The sequence below is a fragment of the Passer montanus genome, unplaced genomic scaffold (genome assembly GCF_014805655.1).
Source record: "Passer montanus isolate IOZ18808 unplaced genomic scaffold, ASM1480565v1 scaffold56, whole genome shotgun sequence".
In the NCBI taxonomy this organism is placed as follows: Eukaryota; Metazoa; Chordata; class Aves; order Passeriformes; family Passeridae; genus Passer; species Passer montanus.
In genome coordinates, this window is record NW_024370595.1 from 3045901 (window position 1) to 3070982 (window position 25082).

Sequence of the window (25082 nt, forward strand, 5' to 3'; positions counted from 1 at the left end):
GACAGAACTTGGGAACAAGGATATGCCATAGATCAGCATTACCCAGAGGGTGGTGAGCATGGAGCAAAACTGACTGGTGCCTGGACAGTGCCCGAAATCTGCACCCCTCCACCTGACAGCTGCTGCTGCCCCACGGGGACCCCATGCAGGAAGCTGTGCCTCCCTCTAGACATTGCTTGTGATGCTCACTGACTACTGCCTGGGCCCACAGACCCACACCCCAAAGCCAGTGCTCCAGCAGCTCACACAAAGCTTCACAGAATCAGAATCATAAGAATTAGTTATGTAGGAAAAGAAATCTCAGATCATCAAGTACAGCCTCTGACCCAAAACCAGGTCAGCAGATCATAGCACCAAGTGCCACATCTACTCTTTTCACCAAGGGACTTTGACTACCCCACTTCCCTGGACAGTCCATTCCAATGTCTCACCATCCCTTCTGTGAAAAAAATTCCTCCTAACGTTCAACCTAACCCTCCCCTGGCACAGCTTAAGATTGTTTCCTCTTCTCCTGTGGCTGGTTGCCTGGGAGAAAAGGCCAACTCTCACCTGGCTACAGCCTCCTTTGGGTGGTTCTAGAGAGCAACAAGGTCACCCCTGAGCCTCCTTTTCTCCAGGCTGACCAGCCCCAGCTCCTCAGTTGCTCCTCACAGGACTTCTGCTTCAGACCTTTCACCAGCTCCATTCCCCTTATCTGGATCCACTCCAACCCCTCAATGCCTTTCCTGGATTAAAGGGCCCAGAACTGGCACAGTACTGGAGGAGTGGCTTCACCAGTGCCGAGTGCGGGGGCAGGATTACTGCCCTGGTCCCCTTATCCAGGATGCCACTGGCTTTCCTGGTCACCTGGGCACACGCTGGCTCATTTCCCGAGGCTGTCACCAGCACCCCCGTCCCTTTTATGCGGGGCATTTTCCAGCCAGTCTGACACCAGTCTGTAGCGCTGCACGGGGCTGTCGTCACCCAAGTGTATTTGGCATTTGGCCTTGTGGAACCTCATAAACCCAGCGCCCACCCACCCAGCCCGTCCAGATCCCTCTGCAGAGCCTGCGTGCAGAGGGGACCCGCCGCGCTGCGCAGGCTGCTGCGGGCGCTGCTGGCTGTGTCAGACAGCGATCGCGGAGCGCTTGGGAAGGCGACCGTAGCGGGGACAATGGTGTGAGCAGCAGGCCCGGGGCCGGCCCGGCGCGGATGACGCGGCGCTGCGACACTGGCGCCGCAGCGGGGCGGAGGGCGACGGGAGGGGCGGGGCCCTTTCGCCGCAAGCCCCGCCCCCGAGGCGGGCTGGCCAATGGGGCGGGGGGGCGTGGCCGGCGCGGCCCGGCATTAAGCCCATGCGCGGGGGCGCTCCCGCCCTTTCGGCTTGAGCGGCAGCAGCGTTTCCTCCCGGCGGCTCCGGCGCGGCGCGAACATGGCGGACCAGGCCATCTCCTTCCTCAAGGACTTTCTGGCGGGCGGCGTCGCCGCCGCCATCAGCAAGACTGCGGTGGCGCCCATCGAGCGGGTCAAGCTCTTGCTCCAGGTCAGCGGCGCGGGCGAGAACGGGCAGCGCGGGCGGCGCCCGTCTCCGCTCCGGCGGGCCGGGCGCGGCCGGAGGGACGGGCGGGGGCGGGGGCCGCGGCCCGGCGTGACCCGGCGGCGCCCCAAGGTGACTCGAGTGACCTTCGCGGCCGCCCGGCCCGGCCGAGGGGCTGCCCGAGCCTCCCTCCGCCCCAGGCCCTGCCCCTCCGCCTGGCTGCTCGGTCGGCCTGACGCGGCTCGCTCCGGCGATTCCCACCGCAGGCCTGTCTTTGTCAGTAAAGGCTCTCGCCTTTATGTATGCCCGATGTATTTGTCGTGATGTATTTGTTTTATACTTGCCCTTGTACCTCCCAGAATCAGTTTGGTGAAGACCTCAGAGAGATCATAAAGCCCAGTCTAATGCCACGTAGTCTAATTTAAAGTAGACTCTGGCACTAAGTGCCACGTCCAGTCTTAAACACCTCTAGGGATGGTCGCTTCACCAGTGCCTAAGCAGCCCATTCCAAAGTCTAATCACTTTTTGTCTGAAGGAATTCCTCCCCTATTTCCCCCTAAACCTTCCTTGGCACAGCTTGAGGCTGTGTTCTCTTGTCCTGTTACTAATTGCCTGGGAGAAGAGGCTGGCCCCCACCTTGCTTCAGTCTCCCTTCAGGAAGTTGTAGAGGAATTGCTTTTAGTTTTCTGTTCTTGTTTTGCCAAGTCCTGATTTCTGAAAGAGCTTGGAAGCAATTTTAAGTCTCTTTCTTTATAATACCAACAATGGCCACTCAGACTTAACAACTTTGAGGCTTGGAAGCAATTTTAAGTCTCTTTATAATACCAACAATGGCCACTCAGAATTAACAACTTTGTTTTATAGTAGAAGCAGGTTTAAGCCTATCTGCAGCATAGACCTGTCAAGGCAAGTGATCAATATCTGTATTTTTATTTGCAGGTGCAACATGCGAGTAAACAGATTGCTGCTGATAAACAGTACAAGGGCATCATCGATTGTGTAGTGCGTATTCCAAAGGAACAAGGAGTGCTGTCTTTCTGGAGAGGAAACTTGGCAAATGTCATCAGATACTTCCCAACTCAAGCTCTTAATTTTGCCTTCAAGGATAAGTATAAGCAGGTGTTTTTGGGAGGTGTAGACAAGCACACTCAGTTCTGGAGGTATTTTGCTGGTAACCTGGCATCTGGTGGTGCAGCTGGAGCCACTTCCCTCTGCTTTGTCTACCCCTTGGATTTTGCAAGAACCCGTTTGGCTGCCGATGTTGGGAAAGCTGGCGCAGACAGAGAATTCTCTGGTCTCGGGGACTGTCTAGTGAAAATCACCAAGTCTGATGGTGTGCGTGGCTTGTACCAGGGGTTCAATGTCTCTGTCCAAGGCATCATCATCTATAGAGCTGCCTACTTTGGGATCTATGATACAGCAAAAGGTAATATTTCAGAGGGGATCTGAAAAACCTGGTTTTAGAATTGTATTGTCTGGTTTTGCATATGTGAAGGTGAAGGGGGATACCAGTGCCACATCTGTGATACTGCTGTATACGAGGGGAAATGTGTGCATGTGTTAACGGCAGCAGCCTGCCTGCAAGTACTGGCTTTGTACTTCAAGCAGTTGCTCCTAAGGCGTTGAGAGTATTAGAATATTTTCTTTTTTGTTCAGTGCATACTGAAGTTACCCCAGACCAGTCCAAGTATGTTTAGCAGAATGGGATTGAGCAGTTGTTTGGCAAAGTAATTTTTAAGTTTGACATTAGGGAAAATAAGCCGTTGATGCTAGTTTGTAATGTAATGTTATCCACATGGACAGTGACTTAAATTTAGTGATGTTTCTTTACTAAAAGCATAGGGAATAGTCAAGTTGTTTCATGCCAGTCTAAAAAGAATGCTTGTGCTTAAATTGTAACCTGCTGTGATTACTGAGAAGAAAATCTTCTAAATACGCCTTCAGTATGTTTAAATTTGTGAAATGTTATGCTGCAGTTTTATTTAGAGTATGGATCTACAGTGTTTCATACTAGTTCATCTAGTAGAATAGCTGTCATGCAGTCAGTGAGCCAGAGGAGAATGTGCAAGGTAAAAAGCTAATTGCCCTTTTTGTTTTACTGCAGGCATGCTCCCAGATCCCAGGAACACTCACATTGTTATCAGCTGGATGATCGCCCAGACAGTGACTGCTGTGGCTGGCGTGGTCTCCTATCCTTTCGACACAGTGCGGCGTAGGATGATGATGCAGTCAGGACGCAAAGGAGGTAGGCTGTAAATCCACAGAGCTGCTCACGCTGTTGAAACAGCATTAACAAGATGGAGTTCTTTTTTACTAACAGCCGTCCTCAGAGTTACAGTTCATTGTTCCATAAATCTAGTTTATTATATTGTACTCAAATGAGGAAATGCAGTAAGGTCAACCTGAGATTGTCAGGATGTGTGCTGAGGACTTTTCATTATGGAACATGACACTGAAAAAATGGACTTCTTATTTGCATTGTTAGATTAAACAAAGATTAAAAAGGAGGCATAATATTTTTAGTAAGTATTGTGTTAGATTTTTGAATTGTGGTTTGGGACATCACAAAGCAGTTGAGTAAAATAGGGCAGTTATTAAAGTTACCTGAAATGAAATGGGAATTAAGAATAACTGTTTGCTCTTTTTCTGCAGCTGATATCATGTACTCTGGAACAATTGACTGCTGGCGGAAGATTGCAAGGGATGAAGGAGGAAAGGCCTTCTTCAAGGGTGCATGGTCCAATGTTCTCAGAGGCATGGGGGGTGCTTTCGTGCTTGTGCTGTACGATGAATTCAAGAAAGTAATTTAAACAGCCTAAATAGAATTGGGAATCAAGTTGAGCAGATCATGTAGAATAACTACCATTATGGACCATTGACCTTCAAGAAATTCCTGTGAGTCTTATTTATCGGAGCCAGATGATACTTCTAGATGGGGCTAGAAACTGACATAGAGGACTGATCCACTTCTCTGTAACACGCACGAATGAAAACACTGAATCTGGCAATTCGGTGTGACAGTTTTTCTTTACAGCAGTAAGGAATGAGTGGTGTTGGTTTTGGGTCCAAAGTTGTTAGGTCCAATTTAGGCAGAAAAAAATCATTTGCCTGTGGATCAGTCTTCAGTTTCAAGTCCTATCTTATAGGACCATAAAATTGTATTTGAAAGCATTTGCTAACAAATCATGTTTTTTTCCACTTGTACTGAAGCACTATGTACCATTTTGCACAGCTGAACATCTAGCAACTTTGTTCTTAAATTGGGGCATTCTGCTGTAAAACAATAAACATACTTACTCGGTCTGTGTTGAAATTATTACATAAAAGCTTTGGAAAAGCCTCTTGTATTTGAAAACTTGTTTCAGATAATGGGTCCTCTGATACCTTTACACAAATAAGCTTTTTAAAAAAATAAATGTGACATCTTTAGGAGGAGGGGTGGGGAAGCATGGGTTGTACTAATAGAAACCACTCCCATTCTTTGTGCCTGATAGTGTATGATGGGCTGCTGCAAGTGGCTTTTTGCATGATTCTTAGAGATTGATTTACATCTTCTATTATGAGATTCTGACATCTAAAGCCTATAGAGGTAAAATTATGGGGTCATGGTTCAGTTGTAGTGCTAGGAAAACCCAAAGTACCAAGGACTGTTAAAAAGTAATGCTCTCGCCCTTGGTAAAACGGCCTAAAATAAAATTTTTTTGTCAAATCACTATAGAAAGCATCATGGCATTCATGCAAAAACCCAGGAACCCAGTAAATGCCTTCAACTTCTGAGTGACCTATATATTGTATTGTTGCTGCTGGTTGGAAGTGTTGATAGTGCCATTCAGGATACTGTTTGGCCTCATCTGTAGCAGTGGTCAGTAGCTCTGAAAGGTTTAATTTAATCTGAAATGAGTTGCAGTCTAATGGGTGAAGTTGAAGGGTTGTGGGGGAGGGAATGTGTGCTTCTATGTAGCTGTAAAATAATAGATCAAAGTAGGTCAGCCTTCAGTATTAACTGATTAATGTTTAGGGATGGTCAGAAGACCAGATTGAGTCATTTCTCATAACTGCTCTTTGAGATAATGTAATAATATTTGAGATAATGTGCCGTTCTTCATATGTATATAATCTTTTGTACTTTGTAATCTGCAAAGACATTGTGGAGGGACCAGTAGAGGAAAACAAGGTGTTAATCTTCATGTTTTAAGAGCTCTCCCTATAGCTTGAGAAAGGAAAATTGTGTCATTGTATGACTCATTGAAGGCTGACTGAGCTGTCTTGAGTTCTTCTGTGTGCCTTCTGAGATTGCTATTCCAGATGAAGTATTTAAATTACCTGCTTGGCTTTGGCTGGTTATTACCTCCCTCTTGAGTGTACTTTACCTTTTTCCTTTCACGGTTGCGCAAGCACTGCTTTCAACATCTTTATGTGAATGTAAGGACATCACACAGCTACTTTGTACACAGGCTACTGGCAAACTTCATGTACCTGCTGCAAGTGGTTCTTAAATCCTGTGTGGCAGTAGCAGCTCCCTGTGGCGCAGGCAGGTCATTTGGTGTTAATCCTGCCAGTCAGTGTGCTGGGGAGCAGGGGAAGACATTTTGTCTACATAAACATATTAATCAGGTTCTTTCTGCATCAGTGCCTTGCAAGGGTAGAGATAATGATGGGATACCTCCCTGTAAGAGAGCCCAAGCTTTGTGGGAAAAACCAAATGTAGTTACTTCAGCAGCCCCTGACAGGGACAGGGCTTTTACACCCAATCTCCCCTTCAGAACAAGGTTTAACCAAAAGAAATAGGAAAAGAAGCAAATCCTCCCAAATTTGCCCTAAACCAGAACAAAGAGTTTTAAGTGGAACTGCAATTTCCCTATGTTGTACATTCAATATGAACTAATTTGTGGTGTTCAGGTTTTTGGGTTTTTTTTTTTCTTAATATATGGCTTCCCTTAGTCATGCAGCAGCAATTTCCAATGTGTGATGCAGTTTAGGGATGTAAGAGGCAAACAATAAATGAGACTTTTAAAAAGAAACATTTGTTCTCTGTCTTATTGAAACACTGAAATACATTCATTTTGAAAAGTATGAACAGGAAACTGTCCAGTGTTTAGATGCTGACATCTAAAGCCTATATTATTTTTAAAAGGCATTGGAAATAGCATTTGCACCCTTTGAAGGGAGAAACTAAAATACGTTTGTGAGGAATTTTTACATTTAAGATCTAGCTATTAAATACTAGATTTTATTTCATTTCTCACAACTTGGGATTTTTTTTGAAGGCTTTCAATGCTATTTGTTACTTAAGTACATACTAAAACTGCACAGGATCACGGTGTTGCAGAGGGCTATTTACAGTTGCAGTACTGAGCTCATGAAATTGCTGACTGAGACCAGTATTAATAATTATATTTGACAAGGATAATTTTATATTCTGTTCTTGTCTTGCATAAAGTTAGTTGCACGTACTGGGATAGCTTGGTGGTACTGGTTGGAAGATCAAAGACCAAATTTAAACACATTCTAAATAGCTGGTTTGTGCTTTGGAAAATAACGGCATATAAAAATTACAGTAAAATTGCTGTGGCATTATACAGCAAGGCTGTCAGCCTACAGGAAATCATTATAATGAAAGAAGCTTCACAGCAATGATGACAAGAAATAACAGCTTTATTCTGGTTGAGAGGACTTGTCTCACATTGTGAAGAACCTCTTAGCAAGGTTTAAGCACTTCAGAGTAGGTGCTTGCAGAAAAGCTTAGTTGCCAGGCATTGTGGGTTTGAACAAAGGGAAAAGAGCAAATTTCTGATTTTTCTCCCTTTTTTCCGTCTGCTCCCATTTATGTGGATTTCAAGGGGACACACAGTTCTGTAGGTGATTATGTCCTTTTATAGGCTGGCTTGAAGTACTTGTCAGCAGGATTCATAATTTTCTTCCATGTTGGGGAATCAGGTGTGTTTTTGGAATGTTGGATCATTCTTCAATTGTAGTTATTTTCTCAGCATGACTTTTTGTTGGTAGATTTATATATTCTGTCTAAAGGGAAAGAAAATGCTGTATCATGCAGTAAGCTACAAGTTGATACCATTCTGAACATTAGTTTCATTAGTACCAAAAGCATCACATCTTAGTATTTTAATAGCTAATAAATGATTGCAAGGCAGGAGCAAACAGTTTTAAGGACCGTTAATGAATGTATCAATATGACTGAGCAGTACTGGCTGTTAGAAGGAGGAGGAACAGACGCTGATTTATACACTGAACAGCCTTAGCTGAGACAATAGAAGGAATTTATTCAGTTACTATTTGCTGAATTTTCCATATGTAGGTGCTGGCTAGGCATGTAGATAAAATATTTTGGTTGCTATCAGACATTTTTACATTGGCTAACCTGGAGTTCTAGGAGAGTGCCTGCTGCTAGGTAAGATGGTAATACGCAGAGCACTTGGGGTTTCAAGTTTTGAGGGAAGATAAATAATTAAAAAAAAAAAAAAGGAGGGCTAGTACTGGTGGGGAAAAAAAGGTAAAAAAACAAGCTTACTGTCATACTGAGGGTGTGTTGCAGAACATCAAACCAGGGTGTTCTGGAGACTTTTTTTCTAGGAAAGCTGAAGAATGAGTAAAGCCCTGCAGGGCTTTGTGGTCATGGTGTTTTGGGCTACTTTACTGTTCTCCAAGGAAAATGCACAGAGTGTGTCTTGCAAGTTCTTGGAATATATTTTAACTCCAGGCAAGAGGTGATAAAACTTGGGAATGGTGAGGAAAGCATATGGGGAGAATGACTAGAAAATCATTGGTCTGTAGTAAGATGAGTAAAATAAAATGGATTAGAGGAGTGCAAGTTGTCTGATGCACGGAATGATTTGGTTGGTAGGATCTTAAAGTAAATAAAATTGGCAGTTCTTTAACATGAGTGTTTTAAGGATGCAGTGCAGAAAGTTAGGTTTTTTTGATCATGAGCTTTTCCAGTGATCTCAGGAAAAGCATTGTGTAATCAGAGAAAAGAATTAGAAAATGTGAAAAGTCATTGAGTAAATAGAGGGAAAATGAGAAAATGCAAGCTTTAAAAAGGTGTGATTAGCAAAGGATATTGCAGGTTTCAAAACAGCTCAAAAAACCATTAGCACTAAATGTCAGGGAGAATGTTTGGTATTCAGTGGAGGAGAGCTTTTGAAAATGTACTTTCTGTACTGTGTTATTTTAATAATTTTGAAGAATTACAACATTCAATCAGTGTTAAAGGTACTGAGTTTGGAGAGAAGAGGTAAAATAAAATTAGGTTTTAAGAGTAGATCAAACTGTTTAAACATGTCAAAATCAAATGAATTATCTTCACAGTGGTGGTTGGCAGGTGTGAGGTAATGTGAGGGCTTCATTTAACTGGCAATTGCTGCTGCTGCATTGCTCCCTGCACGGAAGTTCCTGTGCCACAGTTTGCAGATCTCATCCACAAAGGCCTCTGGGTTGTAGTGGAGTGGTTTGAGTTTGTTTGGTACTGTATATGCACAGGAATTTGAAAGCCACTCAAGTTCAGGAAAAGCAAGCAATCAGTATGCAATTTTCCAAAAACTGCTTGTTACTTTCCTAGCTATTATTATTTAATGTAATGGGCTGTATACTGCTGCTGCTCTGTAGCCTTAGGTCTGGCAGCTTAGTAGGAAGTGAGAAACCAGGTATTTATGACTTAAGGTGTATGAGAAAACCTATCTAAGTCACACTCCTACCTACTTTCTGTGGAAGCCAAAGGTGGTAGGACAAAACAAATTAATCAGGACAGCAGGCTGCTGTGTAGTTACCAAAAGGAGAGAGTTTTAGTATTCAGAGATTTGGGGATTCTTTGGAAATGATTGAAGAAAAATTTATGTGTCACTTTAGGAATCCTCATTGGAATGTGTGGTGTTGCCCACTGAATTTTTGGCAATTAATGACTAACCTGATTTACTGATTTCAAGTATGTCTTTGCTTTAGCCAGCTGAGGGAAAGCATTGCCTCACTATGCAGTCACCATATAAACCACTGCCCAAATGGATGGATTTGGGAAGCATGAATGGTTTGGAGCCTGGTTGTCGTGATGTGTGCAGACAGACAGAAGAGTTACTTGCTGTTGACAGTGTGCAGGTGTGTAAGATACTGTAAACGGGAAAGGAATAAGGGTAAAAAGCATTGGATTTTAAGTGCATTAAACCAAGCTATTAAAAGGCTTTTTAAAAGTTAGGCTAAATAAACACACAGAATAGGCTGCACCAGGCTGCTACAGTGTACTGGTCAAATACAACTTCAACAAAACACTGAAATTGCAAATCATGTGTTGAAGCAAGAGGAAGGTTAGTTTTACTGTTAAGTCTTTCCAGCCCTGTTGATTTGCAATGTGTGACAGGATTTTTATATGGGTATGGGTCAGGCTTATGAAATATATATTCACATTATTTTATGACCATTGGTGTTTGAAAATGCTAATGGAATGCATCCTCACTTTGGTTCTTTTTAAAGTATGAACAGCAACCTTGCAAAACTGGTACACACAGAAATTACAGTAAATTTACACTCAGTAAATGTGTAAATTGTGGTCTTAAAATATGTCTGCAAATACCTCCAGGAAAATACTTTTAGTACTGGCATAGAGCATTTCAGGTTTCAAAGCAGAATAGCTTGTGTGACAGAAATTAGCTTTGGACCAAATGTTAACACTTATTTCTATAAGTCAGTTCTTCTAGTCTTTGGCCTGTTGTGGTTTGTAGTTAACAAATTTGACTAAATTGAGAAGAAATCGTACCTGGATATCTTCATCAGTTAATGTATTGAATTTGTCTCTTGGTTGTGGTATGGGAGGAAATAGGTTCTTGAAACTGCAGTACCTTTGGGTAGAAAATGGGATTGTGAAGAAATTGAAAATATTGCTAATATAACTTACACAAATATTTTGTGGTGTAACTTAAGGACTTTTTTTACTTTCAAGATTAAATATCTATTGCTCTACAAATTAAATGAGAAATATTTTCAGTGGGGTAACTATTATTACACCTAGCATTTGGGTTATTAAAATTTATTTTGTGATTAGAATCACAGTAAATAAGTTATTAATAAATTACTTTGAATAAATCACATGACATAACTTTCACCACTGAGTGAGAAGTTTTCTCAAAATATCAATATGTTAATTTGGATTCCTTCTTGTCTGGTACTGTATGCAGCCAATAGCTTCAAAGCTACCTGGGTGTTAAATACTTAAAAGTAAGAACAAAAAGGCTTTTGTAGAATCTGGTAGAATCAATCACTTAATAACTTCAACATCCTTTCCCCCTTTTCTATTTAGTGATTTTTCATGCCAAAGGGCCCTCCACAGCAATCCTGTTCATAATAGTTCATGACATTGATAATCAGATTATTTTAATTTGCAGGTAGGAAAGTAGGAGGTTGGAGGAATGTGTTTCATATAGATAATACTCTGCCAGTAGTGTCTACAGAAAAAAGGTTGATTTACCTTTTGAAAAGACAGTACAGGAGAAGTGCAATTGAGATTGTTCCAAGTGCAATCAGAAATAAAATCACAAAAATAAAGTAATCTTTCCCTTGACCTGAAACAGCCGAGAGAGAAATATTTTAGAATGGTAAAAAGCTGCCTTTGTGACTGTATGATGCAATGAATGTGAATTTCACTACATTTTTCGGATGTTCTAGAGGACTTCAATTTGACTTCATTATAGAATTTTGTCCAAAAATGCAGACAGACTTGATGCATTTTAAACATTTTCAAATACTTAAAATTTAGAGAATCAAGATTTGGAAAATTTTTTTTTTTAATTCTGGAAAAAAAGAATAAACAGACTTACAGAACAATTAATAGAGCAAAATTAGTGTAAAATGTGAAAAGAAAGATGGAGGAAGAAGGGGATGATATTCATGTAAAAACTTAAGAGAACAAAGAGGCAGCCTCATCACAGCAGACCAAAGACAAGGGTGGGTCTGTCTCAGGCTGTTTCTGTAGCCCCTGGCTCTGAGTATCTGCTGCCTTCACAATCCCAGCTAATCAAAGGCTCTGCTGCCAGGGTATTGGAGCTACTCCTCCACGTTAATATAATCCCCCCAGTTCCTTCTGTAATTGGGTGAAAATTAGGATTTTATCCATTTCTGTGACTATGAGGAAGAAAGGGAAGCAAACAAGGTAATACTGAAAAAGAAAAAATTCATGGTCTTACCAAACTCAATGGGTTCACTCCATTCCCCCCAATTTGAGTTTACGAGACAGTTTTTTCCACGTGCTCTGATTTTCAGAGTGTATCTTTTTTTCTCATTGTAATTTTGGAATTCATATCTGTCATTCCTTACCTAACAGGAAAGTGATCAGACGATCAGACAGCATTTCACCTCATAGGCAACTATTAACAAAGTTTGTAGGTAAATTTCCTGGTACAGTTTCTAAAAAAAATTATTTGTATGATTGTTTTTTTTTTTAGGTATGTACTATCTTGCAGCAAAACTGTTTTTTGAAGGCAAAAATTTTTTTAAGTTTTTTTTTTATTTGATTTCTTTTATTATGCTTTATGGACTTTTTTTTTCTTTGGTGTGTCCTTGTTTGTGGACCCTAAGGAAATCTGAAAGACACAAAGCAGAAATTGGAGAAGTACCCTGGAAACTCCCCTTGCAACCTTCATGGGGATTAAACAGGTTGGTGTCTGTCATTGCTAAAAATATTTAATGTTCTTGAGATAATACAATAACAGGTATGTAATATTTGGCCTGATGATTCTTTGTATAAAGTCGAATCTGTCAAGCCCTTCCAAGGCTTAGAAGACTACTCATTTGTCAAGGGAAGACTGACAGTATTTATTGAATTCCCCAGGTTTTGAAGACTGTTGTACTCCCTTTGCCTAGCTGTCCTGAGCTAACAGTGGTATTATTCCAATGAGAGTGTTTCAGATTTTTAGTAAGAAAAATGTCACATCTGTCAGGAACAAAATCTATTTGTGCAATAGATGGAATGTATGAAGTTTTGTGAAATCCATGGAAAATTTTGCCTATGCTATGCTGAAGGGATATATCAACTTTACACTTAAAGATATCACAGGAACATATTTTTCTGAATTCTCATTGGTACATTGATACAAAACCTGTAGTTCTATAAGTAAGTGTATTTTCCATGATGGTATTTATATGCTTAAGTTGGCAAAACCACAAATTTGTATGTGGCAAATTTTGACAAGAATACTTACATGAGGAAACTTTTTCTCTTCTTTGGGCTCATCCTGCAAAACAAAGACAAAATCTTCATTTTTATTATTTTCTTATGAATCAAATATTTCTCTATATTGTTCTTATTTTCTTGCTTTTGAAGATCATAGGTTATTTTAACTGAAAAATCAATCAGATAGTACTGTCCAGAAATGTCCCAGAATAACAGCATTTTATTCAGAATTTTGTCTTCCTACATTTTCTTTTAAAAAAGGAAGGAAACATTTATCAGTAGATGTGAGAAGCTGCATTTGCCACTAAGTGTATTTTTATACACACTATGCATTCTCATCCATATCCAAATTACATAAGCAATCACATCATGCTACAAACACAGCAGATCTGGAAGCTGCAATTTCACAATAGTTTGTGAAAATTGATGTGAATAGCAAATTTACCCTCCTTCCAGTCAAAGTCTCTGTTAGACTTATCCATGCTCAGGGGCTTTCTGTGGAGAGCTGCTTACACATCCTGTACAATCAAAATTTAATTAACTGGAATCAAACATTGACCTGGATCAAAGAACCTGAAAATTTTGAAGAAAAGGATAGGTTCAAAAATGAGTGAACAAATTCAATAGCAGTGACTTTTAGCAACGATCTCAGAAAGAATTGAAAAGCTGAGGTCCTGGAAACATCTATGACATGTAATAGCAGGATAGCCAGCATTATGGAAAAGTCAGAAAGGTATAACTGGAAGGAATGTCTCATTACAGAAAACACACCCACAGTGTGTCTTTTACTGTAAAGTAGACTAACACGTCCCCATCACTCATTGTCAGCTGAGTGCTTTCAGCTTAGGACATGATGGAAGTCACCAGTCTGTGCTGGGAATGAGCAGGGTGTAAAAGAGTTGCTTGAACAGATGTGTAGTGCTGCTTTAGCTGTCTCACCTCTGTTGGCCCCTCCTGAAAGGTGTGAGTTCTAGCTGCCATCTCTGTGTCAGTACTGCTGGTACCTTGAGCACCTCAAGGGCTGTGAGGCACCTACTACTCCACAGCAGGGAGCCCTGATGTGCACTGACCCTTAGGAGATATTCGTGCTCCTATGCAGACATCTGCATTAAGGTGTCTCAGTCTAGGAGATGAATTTCCTACCCAAACGTAGAAATCTACACTGAGCCCCACCCATTCTGATTGTGGCACAGGAAACAAGATTTAATGTGTATTTTTTTCAAATAAATGTTTTCACAATACTGCTATATTGTGATCTATATCTTTATGTAGAACTTTGTAAGTATTTCACACAAGATATTATTGTCAAATTATTCCAACCAGCTGGAAAGCTACATTGCTGCAATTGCTCCTTGTACCAATAGGTACCAAGGTAGATGCTATTAATGCATGAAAGATACACAACCCAGATATTCCAATCAGCCTACAAGGCGTTGGTTTCATTTTTAATAAACAAACAAAATTTAATGATGTGTTGCTTTATTGCAGTTGTATATTTATGTTTAACCTTTAGCTGATCTTTCCTCTAATGGTCTTGTAGCTGAGCAATTGCCACCATGGTGAGCCTCTGAGCTGCAGAAGTTCATGGCAGGTGGGATATGAGACCAGAAAAACTGTAGCAGGAGGACACTACAGCTTATGACAGAAAAATTAATAATTTAATATATAAAACATTTAATATAATATATAATAATAATATATATATTATATGATATATATATATAATAATAATATATAATAATAAAAAAATAAATAAAGAAGTCAGAAATGTACATATTATAGATAAGCATGAGCACAGGTACGGTACAAAACACAAACTAAGAAATTGTTTTTACCTTGTTTTGTATGCTAATTTCATACTGAAAACACTTTGTTTTTTTCTCATGACTTGTAAGGGGTGGATGCCATGTAATTAAGCAGCCCGTTGGATCTCTGGTACAATGGGCAGTGACATTTAATGGAGCAGTGAGTATTTCTGGGGAAAAAATGGAATAATTAATATAGGCATGGTCAGCTACAACTCATGCCTTCACAGCAAAATGCATGTGAAGGTGAGGCAGCTGATGTACAACTGTGTGCTGCTGGTGCTAACTGAAGTTATCTGGCAAAGAGCAATAAAACACCTAACCAAAACTTGAGAATATATCACGCAGTTTTTGGACATCTGAAGTAAATGAAGTTCATGTAAAGAAAAGGTATGAAAGATTTTGTGTAATTCAGCAGTGCAATCAGCAGAGTGCCATTTTCTTCTACATCTGTTTTCCAACCTCATATTGACAGTGCTAGTTTCCATAGGAAAAAGGAAGGAAGTTTTTGTATATGTAGTATTATTCGTGATGCATTCAAGACATCTGAATTGGAGTGCCTATAATACAGTTGACTCAGTGTGACTTGATTTCTCTTGGGGCTTAAACACAGCCCTAACTTGGAAACTGAGCCCAAACTCTGGTTTTAGGACATGTAGCTCTTGTGGCTCTCAGGTGTGAGATTAAGGCATGGTAAAACAGGCCCTTAAGAAAGGTGGCCTTGAAAATCTACCCATTGTGTTTCATTACTTGGAATCCATGACTATGTCCACACCTCTTGTCTTAGCAATTTTTTCAGGCTGCCTCTGTCTTTGTATGTTTTGGTCAAGTTTTGGAGCTGTATTCTGTCAGCTGCTGGAAGCAAAGACTGCCCTACAGTGCAGGATGCTGCAACAGCTACAGACTTTGTTTTAATATGCTTTTCAGAGAAAAATTCCCCACTTCCTTATTTTATAAAACAGTAATAAAATAAAATATGAAATTACTTACCAATTTTATACAGGTCAATGTACTCATCATAGAACTGGATCAGGGAGTCTTTGCTAGACCCATTCACCAGGAAGTAAGCTGTTTCAACCCTTATGCTCACGTTTTGGAAGATACATCCCACATTTCTGCAATTTTCATCTTTAATGTAAAGCTCACATTCCATTTCCTCTTCATCTCTGTATATGGCAAAATATTTCAGTTAAACATGGGCACTGTGATGTGTTGAATGAGAATTCAGAATTCCCTGTCTCAAGCAGAGCTACTTACCTTGACTTCTGCCAGTAGAGAAAATACTGTGTGTCTGCTGGAGCATCTCTTCCTGCCTGCCAAGTGCAGTTCATGAGAAAGATGTTATAAAGCACACAGGAGAAGTTTTCAATGGCTGAGCCCTTCATGCCTGCAAACACAGGAATATCCATGGTGAGGAAAAATCATGTGACTCCTCCAAGCTGGAGGATCATGGCACACTCTTAGGTATGTTAGATACCTGCAAGCCCAGCTAGTTATTGCTTGGGTTAAGAATGACAACTGAGATAAAACTGTACTCTCACTCCACTTTAACTGCCTCTGCCCTGTGAAACCTTTCAGTGAAGCATTCCACAAGCAGAGGAAGGCACATTGCCTTGTAATGCTCTCCATGCTGCTAGAAAGATAAGTATTTCTCCATTTCCAATTAATGCCCAAGAAATCACTCCTGACGGGTTTACACAGAGGATTAAAAAAGCGGAGACTATTTTTTTAAGACTTTTTCCTGCTCTCCAATCAAGCGGGCTCCTCCTTAGATCTTTCCACCTTCATGTGGGTGACAGCGACTTGCTCTTTTGCTTTCCTGGAGCACATTGAAATGTGAACCTCATTTCTTTGCAAGGCGCCTCATGGCTGGGCTGTGCAGGCATGCTCAGCCTCTTCCTCTCTTCTTCAACCAGTTTTCTGCTTCTTACTGGGCTATGTCCTAAATTCAGTGAATGCATGGAGGCTTCCTCTGCTACTGACTCCAGCCCTCTCCAGTGCCCAATAAAGAGGGCAACCCTATGGAAGAACAGGGGAATCCTCTGGGGAAGCTGCACACTTGGAAGGTAGCGCCAGCAGGGGAGATGCGATGAAGTTTTGTGCATTCTGGCTTATATTTTGAGGGTCACCATGAGTGTTTCTGCTGGCAAGTCTACAGGAAGAGAAGAGCAGCGTGCATTTTCTCTTCTCAGACGTGAGAAATCTGCTAATCCATCACCTCTGTCATGTCTGAAATACCCCAGTTATACACAGCTGCTGCACCCCTAGTGGCTGGGAAATTTTAATGGAAAACTCAGCTGAGAAGAAAGGGAAAAATGGGTCACAACAAGCTCATCAACAGCCCAGTAGAAAGGCATTCAATAAATAAGTACTAGCATCTTAATTTGTAACAGCCAGAAGAGTTATTTGTATCCACCTTTAAACTACTGTAATTTATTAGGATTTCTAAGCCTTAGTATAAAGGAGTATAATCCCATTATGGATACATTTGTTGTAATACTTCTCTTGCAGAATGATGGAGACATTTATTACAGAGCAAATAATTTTAACAGATCTGAAAATAAGAAGCTTTTAATAGAAAATACAGCAGTTATCTACTGTGTAAGTAACTGTTTTCTAAGGCAATGTTTACCTTTAAAAGATTGCAATTGCATAAAACCTTAGCCAGACCAGATACATTACCTCCAGGAAGAAAGCTGCATTGTTTTGAGATGTTTGTGTTTGGCACTTCAATGATAAAGGTTACCCCTTTGTGCATAGGCATGGGTAGATCCACTGGAAAGCTGCACAGTGGATTATCCACCTGTAAAGAGAACGTGATATTTTATTTCTCTGCCTTTGCTCTTCTGATGTTAGATGAGGCTGGCTATGGAACTGCAACTCAGGAATGCAATTCCATGTATATGTATGTTTTTGGTTCAAAAACTATCTCTCTCCTTCAGCACTCAAGGATGATACAGAATGGAACTGAGGAATCAAAAACATAACTACACAAAAAGCTTTGCAGTTCAGGAGCTGGATGCTACACTAGTGTGCCACTATTTTAGGAGACTAATAGTAGCCAAGTGGCACAACAGAAGATGGCAAATATGTAAGGGAGCCACAAAGGAGTTTAACCAAAGGATTAGGCAAAATAAAAGTCCTCATCCGACCTGCCCAGGGGTTAAAAAATGTCTATGGTGTTATACATATAATTGCCAAAAAAGACGTGATCTATTTTGTAGTGTGTATTTCTAGGGCACCTGCTTTGCTAGGCTAAACAAGCCATCTCTATTTGTGGAGCTTCCTATTTTCCTCTTTAGATAATGTGGGTTTATAGCATAGCCTGTGCTGCAGGCATGGTCCAGTTTACTGGGAAACAAGTGAAAAACTTAAGATAACCATAATCCATGGCAGTGTTTCTGGGATTTTTTTTTTTTTTTTTTTTGCGAGGGTGTCTCTTGCTATGTCTCTTTAAAGTCACTAGAAGTCTCACTTAATCTCACAGCCCCTTTTTTTAGCAGCTACATCCCTACTCATGACTCAACATAGCTGCATTTCAGGCTATCACTTTCTTTCTACTTTGGTGCCAGAATTTCAATTCTTTAGTATGTATTGGGTGCTCATCTCACAGTAAATGCACCCTGGAATCGCTGATGGTTTTCCACAGCCCCTAAGAGATCAAGCTATAGACTGCAAACAGCCACATGTCAGATGTTATCTGCGACATTCATTTTTTTCAAAGTAAGTGAAGTTGATAAAAGGTACAATTATTTATCTCAATGAATAGCAAGTTTACCTCTGTGACCTCATGCTCCATGTGTCTGTCCATGATGATACATTTGTACTCAGAGAAATTCCTGCTGCTCTCCCAGGACAGTTTCATTTTTCTCCAGTCCACATTCACATTTGTAATAGGTGATTCCTGTGCATCTGCTGAAAGTGTAGCAGCATAAGTTCAGTAAGGATATGCTATTGCTTTTGTTCAATGCAGAGGATAGTATCTGTCAGGCTTAAGACAGCAATTGCCAGTTTCATTGCAAGTATCTCTGATAAATGAAGAGTTAAACATTGTTTCTCAGATTATATTTGCAAAAACCTACTTACACTCCATACACTGGATGTCAGCATACAAGGGATGAAATAGCATCATATACCACGAAATCATACAAATGAGTCCAAGAGTATCAAACATATTTCCTTCTCTGGAAAGAGATAATGAAACCTTCAGAAAGAAAAAGGAAAATATTTTCAAAAATGAAAGGAAAATCATGTTGAAGTCTATTTTGGTTTTGCAAAACTTAATTTTTTAAAAAGATTCTTTTGAAAAGCCAAGCAGAGGATGTGCTTCAGGCACCTCTTCTTTGAACTAACTGAATAGCCATGATGCTGCCTATAAAAGTAGCTTGAGATAAAGAAGCCACAGACGCTCATGATGATAAACACACTCACTGTATTCAGTGCAGAGACCATGACTGAGAATTACTTTTTCCCACATATCTATCCTAACTGTACCATCAGAAAGTCAGGATTTCTTGCTTTTTGATCCTGTGAACATCACAATGCTTTGTACCAGCAGCTAGAATGGTGTTGATAACGCACCAGTGTTTTGGCTGCTGCTGAGCAGTGCTGGCACAGCATCAGGGCTGTCTCTCCAACCCCATCCCACCAACTCTGCAGAGGTCAGTGGGACAGGGATGAGCCAGATGCTGGGAGGGAACATGGTCAGGACAGCTGACCCCAACTCACAGAGGTAGCCCATATCATATGGCAGCATATTCAGCAATAAAACGTGGGAGAAAGAAGGATGAGGCATTTCTTGTCCAGATATTTGACATCCAAAGCAACTGCTATGTGTACTGCAGCCCCCGGTCTCAGGGAGTGGCTGAATATTGTCTGCTGAGAGGAAGTAGAGAATAAGGAAGAGGGGGAGTGAGAGAGCAGCTTGGTGGGCAGCTGGTGGCCAGCCAAGGTCAGGACACCACAGTATTTCTTCCTGTTTGCTGTCACAAATGGGCCTCTGCTTTCCAAACTACATAACTCCCACTGTTCCAAGAGGTTTGCATCCACACACAAGAGTCTCCTTCAAATTTTTGCTTGCTTCAGTGTCAGAAACCAAGGAGTCAAATGAGTTCCAGATCACTGTAGGCAATTTAAATTACTAAGGAAGTGTGAGCACCTGCAAAGGGTGATTCCACATTCATTCATCTCCTACAGAGGACTGGGCAAAGCTAGTCAAACACTGGCATCAGGTCTTGTCAAACATTTCTCATCTTTTGTACAATTTTCCTTTTCTCCAAGGAGGTGAAAACTCTTTAGAAAAGCTTTCTCTATTTCCAGATTTTTTTTTTTACATGAAGAAGCAACTCTGGTTAAATTTGTGTTTGCTTTAGCATTGTCTAGCAGTGCAACTCCATAGTAGCAATTTTCTTGATTACAGATAGTACTAAGGATAATTCTAAAACTAAATTAAATTCTTACAAACTCAGGAAAAAGAGAAACATGTTAATATTTTGTTACTAGTCAACCCTCCTATATTAATTTTTATGGTCATCTCAGAATGCTGATTTCAAACTGACTCCACTTGTGGTGAAAGCAAAAACCCACCCTGATGTTCCAAGTAAATCATTCTGTAATCTTGAATATTTTCAGAAGGCATGTCGCATTTCCTGGAAATTGGCTTGATGTGACATTTCCATCACAGTCCCCAGGATTCAAGCTGGGCCGGGACACCACCCTGGGTTGCAACAGAGAGAGACTCTTCACTGCAACCTGCTTATCTCTTGCAGCATCCATATTTGTAAATCAGCATACTACAGCGAGGATGTGGCCAAGGCTGCTACGAAGTGATACTGAAGAATCTCAAGTACAAACAGTATGGAGGACTGGCCATTGAATTCTCTGTGAGATATTGTCTCAATAGTCATTTCCACTTTCCCATGGTCTCAGAGACCTCCCCAGTAATGCACATGAGAACCTTGAGACCTGTTGTCCTTCTAGTTAGCCTCTTAATCATGTTTTCTCTGTTTTGTCCCTTCTGTTCAGTCACTCAACACTTCCCCCTTCCTTTCTTCATGTTCCTTTTCTAGGCATTTGTTTTCCTATTCTTTGGCAACTGTCTGCTCACCTTTCGTTTATTTTCTTTTTTTTTTTTTAATTTTTCTTGAGCTCTCCCTCGCTCTGTTCTGATTACTCCTGTTCTCTCAAAATCTCCCTCAGGTTTCCTACACATGACTGCAGCCCCATGCTGCAAGTACCCTTCATGCTTTTTCAGGGAAATGCTCATCTGGGACACTGCCATAGGAATCGTCCACAGCCCCGTCTGCTTAGAGAAGTGTTTTCTGGCATCATTGTCTCCACACTCTGGACATTTCATTGGACATGCAGTGGGAATAGCAGGGCCTGTAAGGATTCCCTTTCCTCATAAGAAATTACCATTCCAGCTGAAAGCACCAGGTTCTCTGTTTTTTCTCTGCCTGCAGGCAGGATGGGCGAAGTAGGAGCTGTGGTGAGCCCTGAGCAATTCAGCTGAGCAAGCCAGACCTTCTGTACAGTGGCCAAACAAGTGGCTCCAGCATCATATTTTTAGGAATTTTCTGCCTTCAGAACCTCTACCCTCTCCCAGACTGTTCTTCTTCAGAGAAGTGTAGTAAAGCTCTCTCTGGTCTGAAGTCACCTCATTATTGAAGGTACCAGAAAGAACACTCATGTCAAAATGATTGTGGGTGTTATTTGGAGGATCAGACCAGAAGAACCACACATATTCTGCTGTAAGCAGAAGTATTTCCTCATATTTAATCAAAATAGATTTTATTGGTATGAAGATACCCAAACTGGATGATTTTTTCTGCTTTTCTTCTTTCCTCTTTCTCCCCCGGCCAGCCACAGAAGTGTGTGTCTATCCTGCTACACAGGGGAGAGCCTCAGGGGGGACTCAAGCACCTGTTTTCCAGACACCTCAACTCTTAGCACACTCCACAGCTCTCTCCAGGGCAGTTTGTTATAAGCCCAGTCTATCCACCTTATCAATATGTCAGAAGTAAAATACTGTTGGGTAGTCTGTAGTGGTTTCTACAGAAAGCATGCACTAAATACTGACTTAAGCACTGCCAATTCTTACCCTCTTAGTCTATTGTCTTTGCTCTTAGGCTGTGAATGCAGGATGGTACCAGAAAATGTCACCTGAGACCAGTGACTTATTTGCTTCAATGTCTCTGGGAAAATTACTCCTGCCCTTGACACACTTCCAGAAATGAAACTTTGTATTTTACTCATAGGGGGCCATGAGGATAAACTGACACTTATACATTGCTGAGATATGGAGAATATCATACACTGGCTAAGCCTTCCTGGAAGCATTGAAATAGGAATAGAAACCTTAAAATGCGTAACAAGTAATGAAATATTATTATCAAATTGCTGCTTAAATACAACTATTTCAGTTTTTAGATCAGTATTCTGATTCCTGTAGCTGATACAAAACTGGGAGAAGTGGGTGCCATGCAACTATTTTTGCTTCAGAGGGACCTGGAAAAGCTGGAGAAATGGGATGACAAGAATCTTTTGGAATTCAGCAAAGGAAGGTGCTGAGTCCTCTGTTTGGGGAGGAATAACCCCTGGCACCAGCAGAGGCTGAGATCCACCTGGAAAGCATTTTGCAAAGAGCACAGGCTGACCACGGGCCAATGATGTGCCCTTGCAGAACAGGAGATCAAAGGCACCCTGGGCTGCATGAGGCAGAGTGCTGCCAGCGGGTCAAGGGAGGTGTTCCTGGAGTGCCAGGTCTTGTTCTGGGATCCCCAGAAGAAGAAATATATGGAGCTACTAGAGGGAGTCCAGCAAAAGGGCTCTGACACATGAGAATAGGCTGAGAAATCTGGGGTTGCTCATCCTGGAGAGATGAAGGCCCAGCAGGATGTTATCCTTGTGTACAAACACCCAGCTGTGGGGAATGAGAAAGGGTCAGGCTCTGCTCAGTGGTGACAACTGACTGGACGAGAAGCAATGGGCAAAAACTGAAATAATGGAAATTCAATTTAAACACTAGAAAACACCTTTTACTGTGAGGTAGTCAACTACTTGAACAGGTTTTCCAGGAAAGCTTTGATGTCTCCAGTGTTGGAGATACTGACTGGATGCCCTGTCCAACCTGCTGTAGCTGCTCCTGTTCTAAGCAAGGCTTGGGATAGGACAATTTCCAGAAGTGCCTTCCAGCCTCAACCATCCCATGATTTTGTGATCTACTTTTTCACCCCCAAGAAATAGAAATCTACATATTTCTAGTTAATTTATAGAAAGGGTTAATTTACAGAAAATAGCATTTCTTTCAGTTTTTAAAAAATAGATGTCAGAAAAAAAATGTAAAATAGTGCAATAGATATTACAGACATTTCATAGTCTTCCTTGGATCTTGCAGAAATCTTTAGATATTTTTATTTACACATTTCTACGTTTAATCAAATAGGGAAAAGAATCCTCAAAATATTCTCTAGAATTCCTTAAAGGACACTAATCCACGTTTTGTACGTGTGCAAATATGACTGTACCTAACTTAATCCCTGGAAAATATTTGTATCCTGCAAAAAATCTTCCGTGGCACAAAAAAGTCAACACACAGCATAGAGAGACGTACCTCCTCTTGGAAAGCTCTCCTCATGTATCTTGTTTGGTTTTGGTTTGCAGCAACAAGGACGCTTTAACGTGTAGTAGTAGTCACATGCAGGAATCTGTAAATGTTTTGCTCTGCAAGGTAGCTTTGTTTTACTGCATGACAGTATTAAGTAACAAATGCTGCAAGTTAGAAAGCTGCTTACTTTATCATTTCCCTTGCTGCTTTTGAGCTTACTTAAGTTTCCTGATTGGCAGATGTTAACAACTTCGCATGAAGAGATCATGCAACTAACTCTTCCTTCCTGTTATGTCAGATGAACTAAGCATTAATGTCACACTATGCAAACACATTACCCAAAAATACATAAGGACTCAGTAGGGTCACAGTATATCAACAGGCTCATAGAAATACCAGCTCTGTAAATAAACAGATTTTCATAAATAATATGTTCTGGAAATAACAGCAATATTGTGTGACTAGTCAATGTTTAAAGTGACTGCCTGCCTATGTTGGTTATGGTCCCTGCACAAGCTCAAGTTCTCTTTCTAGGAAGATCAGTCCTTAGCAGCTACATGCAATCAGCCAAGAAATGTCTGTCTTGCATATTTGCAGGTAAAGAAATGCCAAGGAAAATACCAGACCCAAATTTCTGAACTTTCTCACTGCTGGCTATGGGCTGGTTTTGTTTGGTTCATCTTAGGCTACAATATCATGTTAGGTGAAAAAGTGTCTGACTGCAGAAATTAAATTTCCAAAACATTTACTGAATAACATAATGTTACATTCACAAAAATCTTTGCAGTCATGTAAATATAAGAGGCATAATCCATTTTATTTGCTTTAACTTTCAGCAACTTCAGAAGTGGTTCTGAGTTTTAGTTACTTCCCCATTTGTTTTACATGACATCTGACATGTAGTTATGTAATCTGCATGTAATGGGTTTTTTTTTTTTTATTTCCTCCAGTTCCTTCCACTCCCAACACAGGCACAATAGCAGCAAGGTGAAGAATTCCCCAGCCTTGCTTTTAGCAAACAGGAGTTCATTTAACTCCTGCCTTCCACTCCCAACACAGGCACAATAGCAGCAAGGTGAAGAATTCCCCAGCCTTCTAAGGAGTGAGGGAAGATCCTTAGTAGGCAGTCTGCTAAAGGAAGAACTGTTCTAACCCTGCTATCATTGAACCAAAATTGTAGGGCAGGTTTGTTTGTTTGTTTGTATTCCTAGTGTATATGCCCAGATCCACCAACAACAAACTAGAGACTTCAAATTTTAAACCTCTTTGCCTTTCAGTTCACATTGCTCATCTTGCCCACCTTTACCCAGTGATTCCCACTAGAAGGACATGTTTACATTATTTTCCTTTTCAAACCCTTGAGTGAAAAAACTAGGTAAGTGAAATGAGTAAGAGTTTAGTCACAGCATGTGTGAGGCAGAGCTCAGCTGCAGAATTTTTTCTAGAGAACCACATACTGGCATTGGCTTGGTCTTTGTCAGCTTTTTCAGTACCTTGGGAACAAGACATGAGTGTTTCAAATCTTCTACTCACTAAAGGACTTAATTTACTTATTTTATGTGGCCTAAAAGAAACACATCTTGTACATTTGTAGTTCCAGTTCAGTGTGATCTGAAACTGTCTATCCATCAAATGTGCTCTGCATGGGTACCACCACCCACCTCAGTGACCACTGCCACCTTGAGTAACCTTTCTGAACTATCACCCTTCCATGTCACACATATTTGTGAAGCAAGGTGTGTGTCAGGGTGCCTGATTAATTTTGATGAGGGGATTTGCATGCTGGTGTGATGGCATGCCTGGGGAGGTTCTAGGTGATGTGAAGGTGATATTACAGCATCACCCGACCTTCAGGCTCCCCAAACAGTGGCTGCTGAATTAGTTTTAACTGATCCATTTGTAAGCCATATGAGGAGTGGCTCACCATCCCTGGAAGTGTTAAAGAAATGACTGGATGTGGCCTGAGTTGCATGGCTTTGTTGAAAAGGT

General features: G+C 41.0%; 2 protein-coding genes across 5 annotated transcripts; one reads left to right on the forward strand and one right to left on the reverse strand.

Annotated features, from left to right (window-relative positions):
* The first annotated feature begins 1337 nt into the window (after window positions 1-1337).
* On the forward strand, window positions 1338-6533 carry SLC25A6 (solute carrier family 25 member 6). The gene is made up of 4 exons (XM_039725729.1): window positions 1338-1522; window positions 2456-2942; window positions 3621-3761; window positions 4169-6533. Exons 1-4 carry the CDS (start codon window positions 1412-1414, stop codon window positions 4324-4326), a joined length of 897 nt encoding a protein of 298 aa, XP_039581663.1. The 5' UTR covers window positions 1338-1411; the 3' UTR covers window positions 4327-6533.
* On the reverse strand, window positions 6362-23300 carry LOC120510186 (granulocyte-macrophage colony-stimulating factor receptor subunit alpha-like). Of its 4 annotated transcripts, none has more exons than XM_039725726.1 (12): window positions 23100-23300; window positions 18575-18672; window positions 18267-18403; window positions 17171-17291; window positions 15746-15875; window positions 15479-15654; window positions 14519-14658; window positions 12712-12744; window positions 11698-11827; window positions 10983-11076; window positions 10275-10356; window positions 6362-7537 (listed from the first exon to the last, which is right to left on the reverse strand). In XM_039725726.1, the coding sequence occupies exons 2-12, from the start codon at window positions 18660-18662 to the stop codon at window positions 7475-7477; spliced, it is 1194 nt and encodes a 397-aa protein (XP_039581660.1). In that variant the 5' UTR covers window positions 18663-18672; window positions 23100-23300; the 3' UTR covers window positions 6362-7474. The 4 variants fall into 4 exon arrangements, with proteins under 4 accessions (XP_039581660.1, XP_039581659.1, XP_039581662.1 ...); XM_039725725.1 differs by having other exon boundaries at window positions 18267-18400; window positions 18575-18692; XM_039725728.1 differs by having other exon boundaries at window positions 6362-7533; window positions 18575-18692.
* Between the last annotated feature and the right edge of the window lie 1782 nt (window positions 23301-25082).

What these genes read in the sequence shown, in the direction of transcription:
- SLC25A6 (XM_039725729.1), top strand. Translation starts at nt 1,412, where the DNA reads ATGGCGGACCAGGCCATCTCCTTCCTCAAGGACTTTCTGGCGGGCGGC. An exon ending in GGGTCAAGCTCTTGCTCCAG is followed by an intron (nt 1,523 to 2,455) that starts GTCAGCGGCGCG and finishes TTTTATTTGCAG; the next exon opens with GTGCAACATGCGAGTAAACA. An exon ending in GATCTATGATACAGCAAAAG is followed by an intron (nt 2,943 to 3,620) that starts GTAATATTTCAG and finishes GTTTTACTGCAG; the next exon opens with GCATGCTCCCAGATCCCAGG.
- LOC120510186 (XM_039725724.1), bottom strand. Translation starts at nt 23,123, where the DNA reads ATGAGGAGAGCTTTCCAAGAGGAG. An exon ending in TGGAGCATGAGGTCACAGAG is followed by an intron (nt 17,292 to 18,266) that starts GTAAACTTGCTA and finishes TTCTCTTTACAG; the next exon opens with GTGGATAATCCACTGTGCAG. An exon ending in CATTGACCTGTATAAAATTG is followed by an intron (nt 14,659 to 15,478) that starts GTAAGTAATTTC and finishes TTTTTTCCCCAG; the next exon opens with AAATACTCACTGCTCCATTA.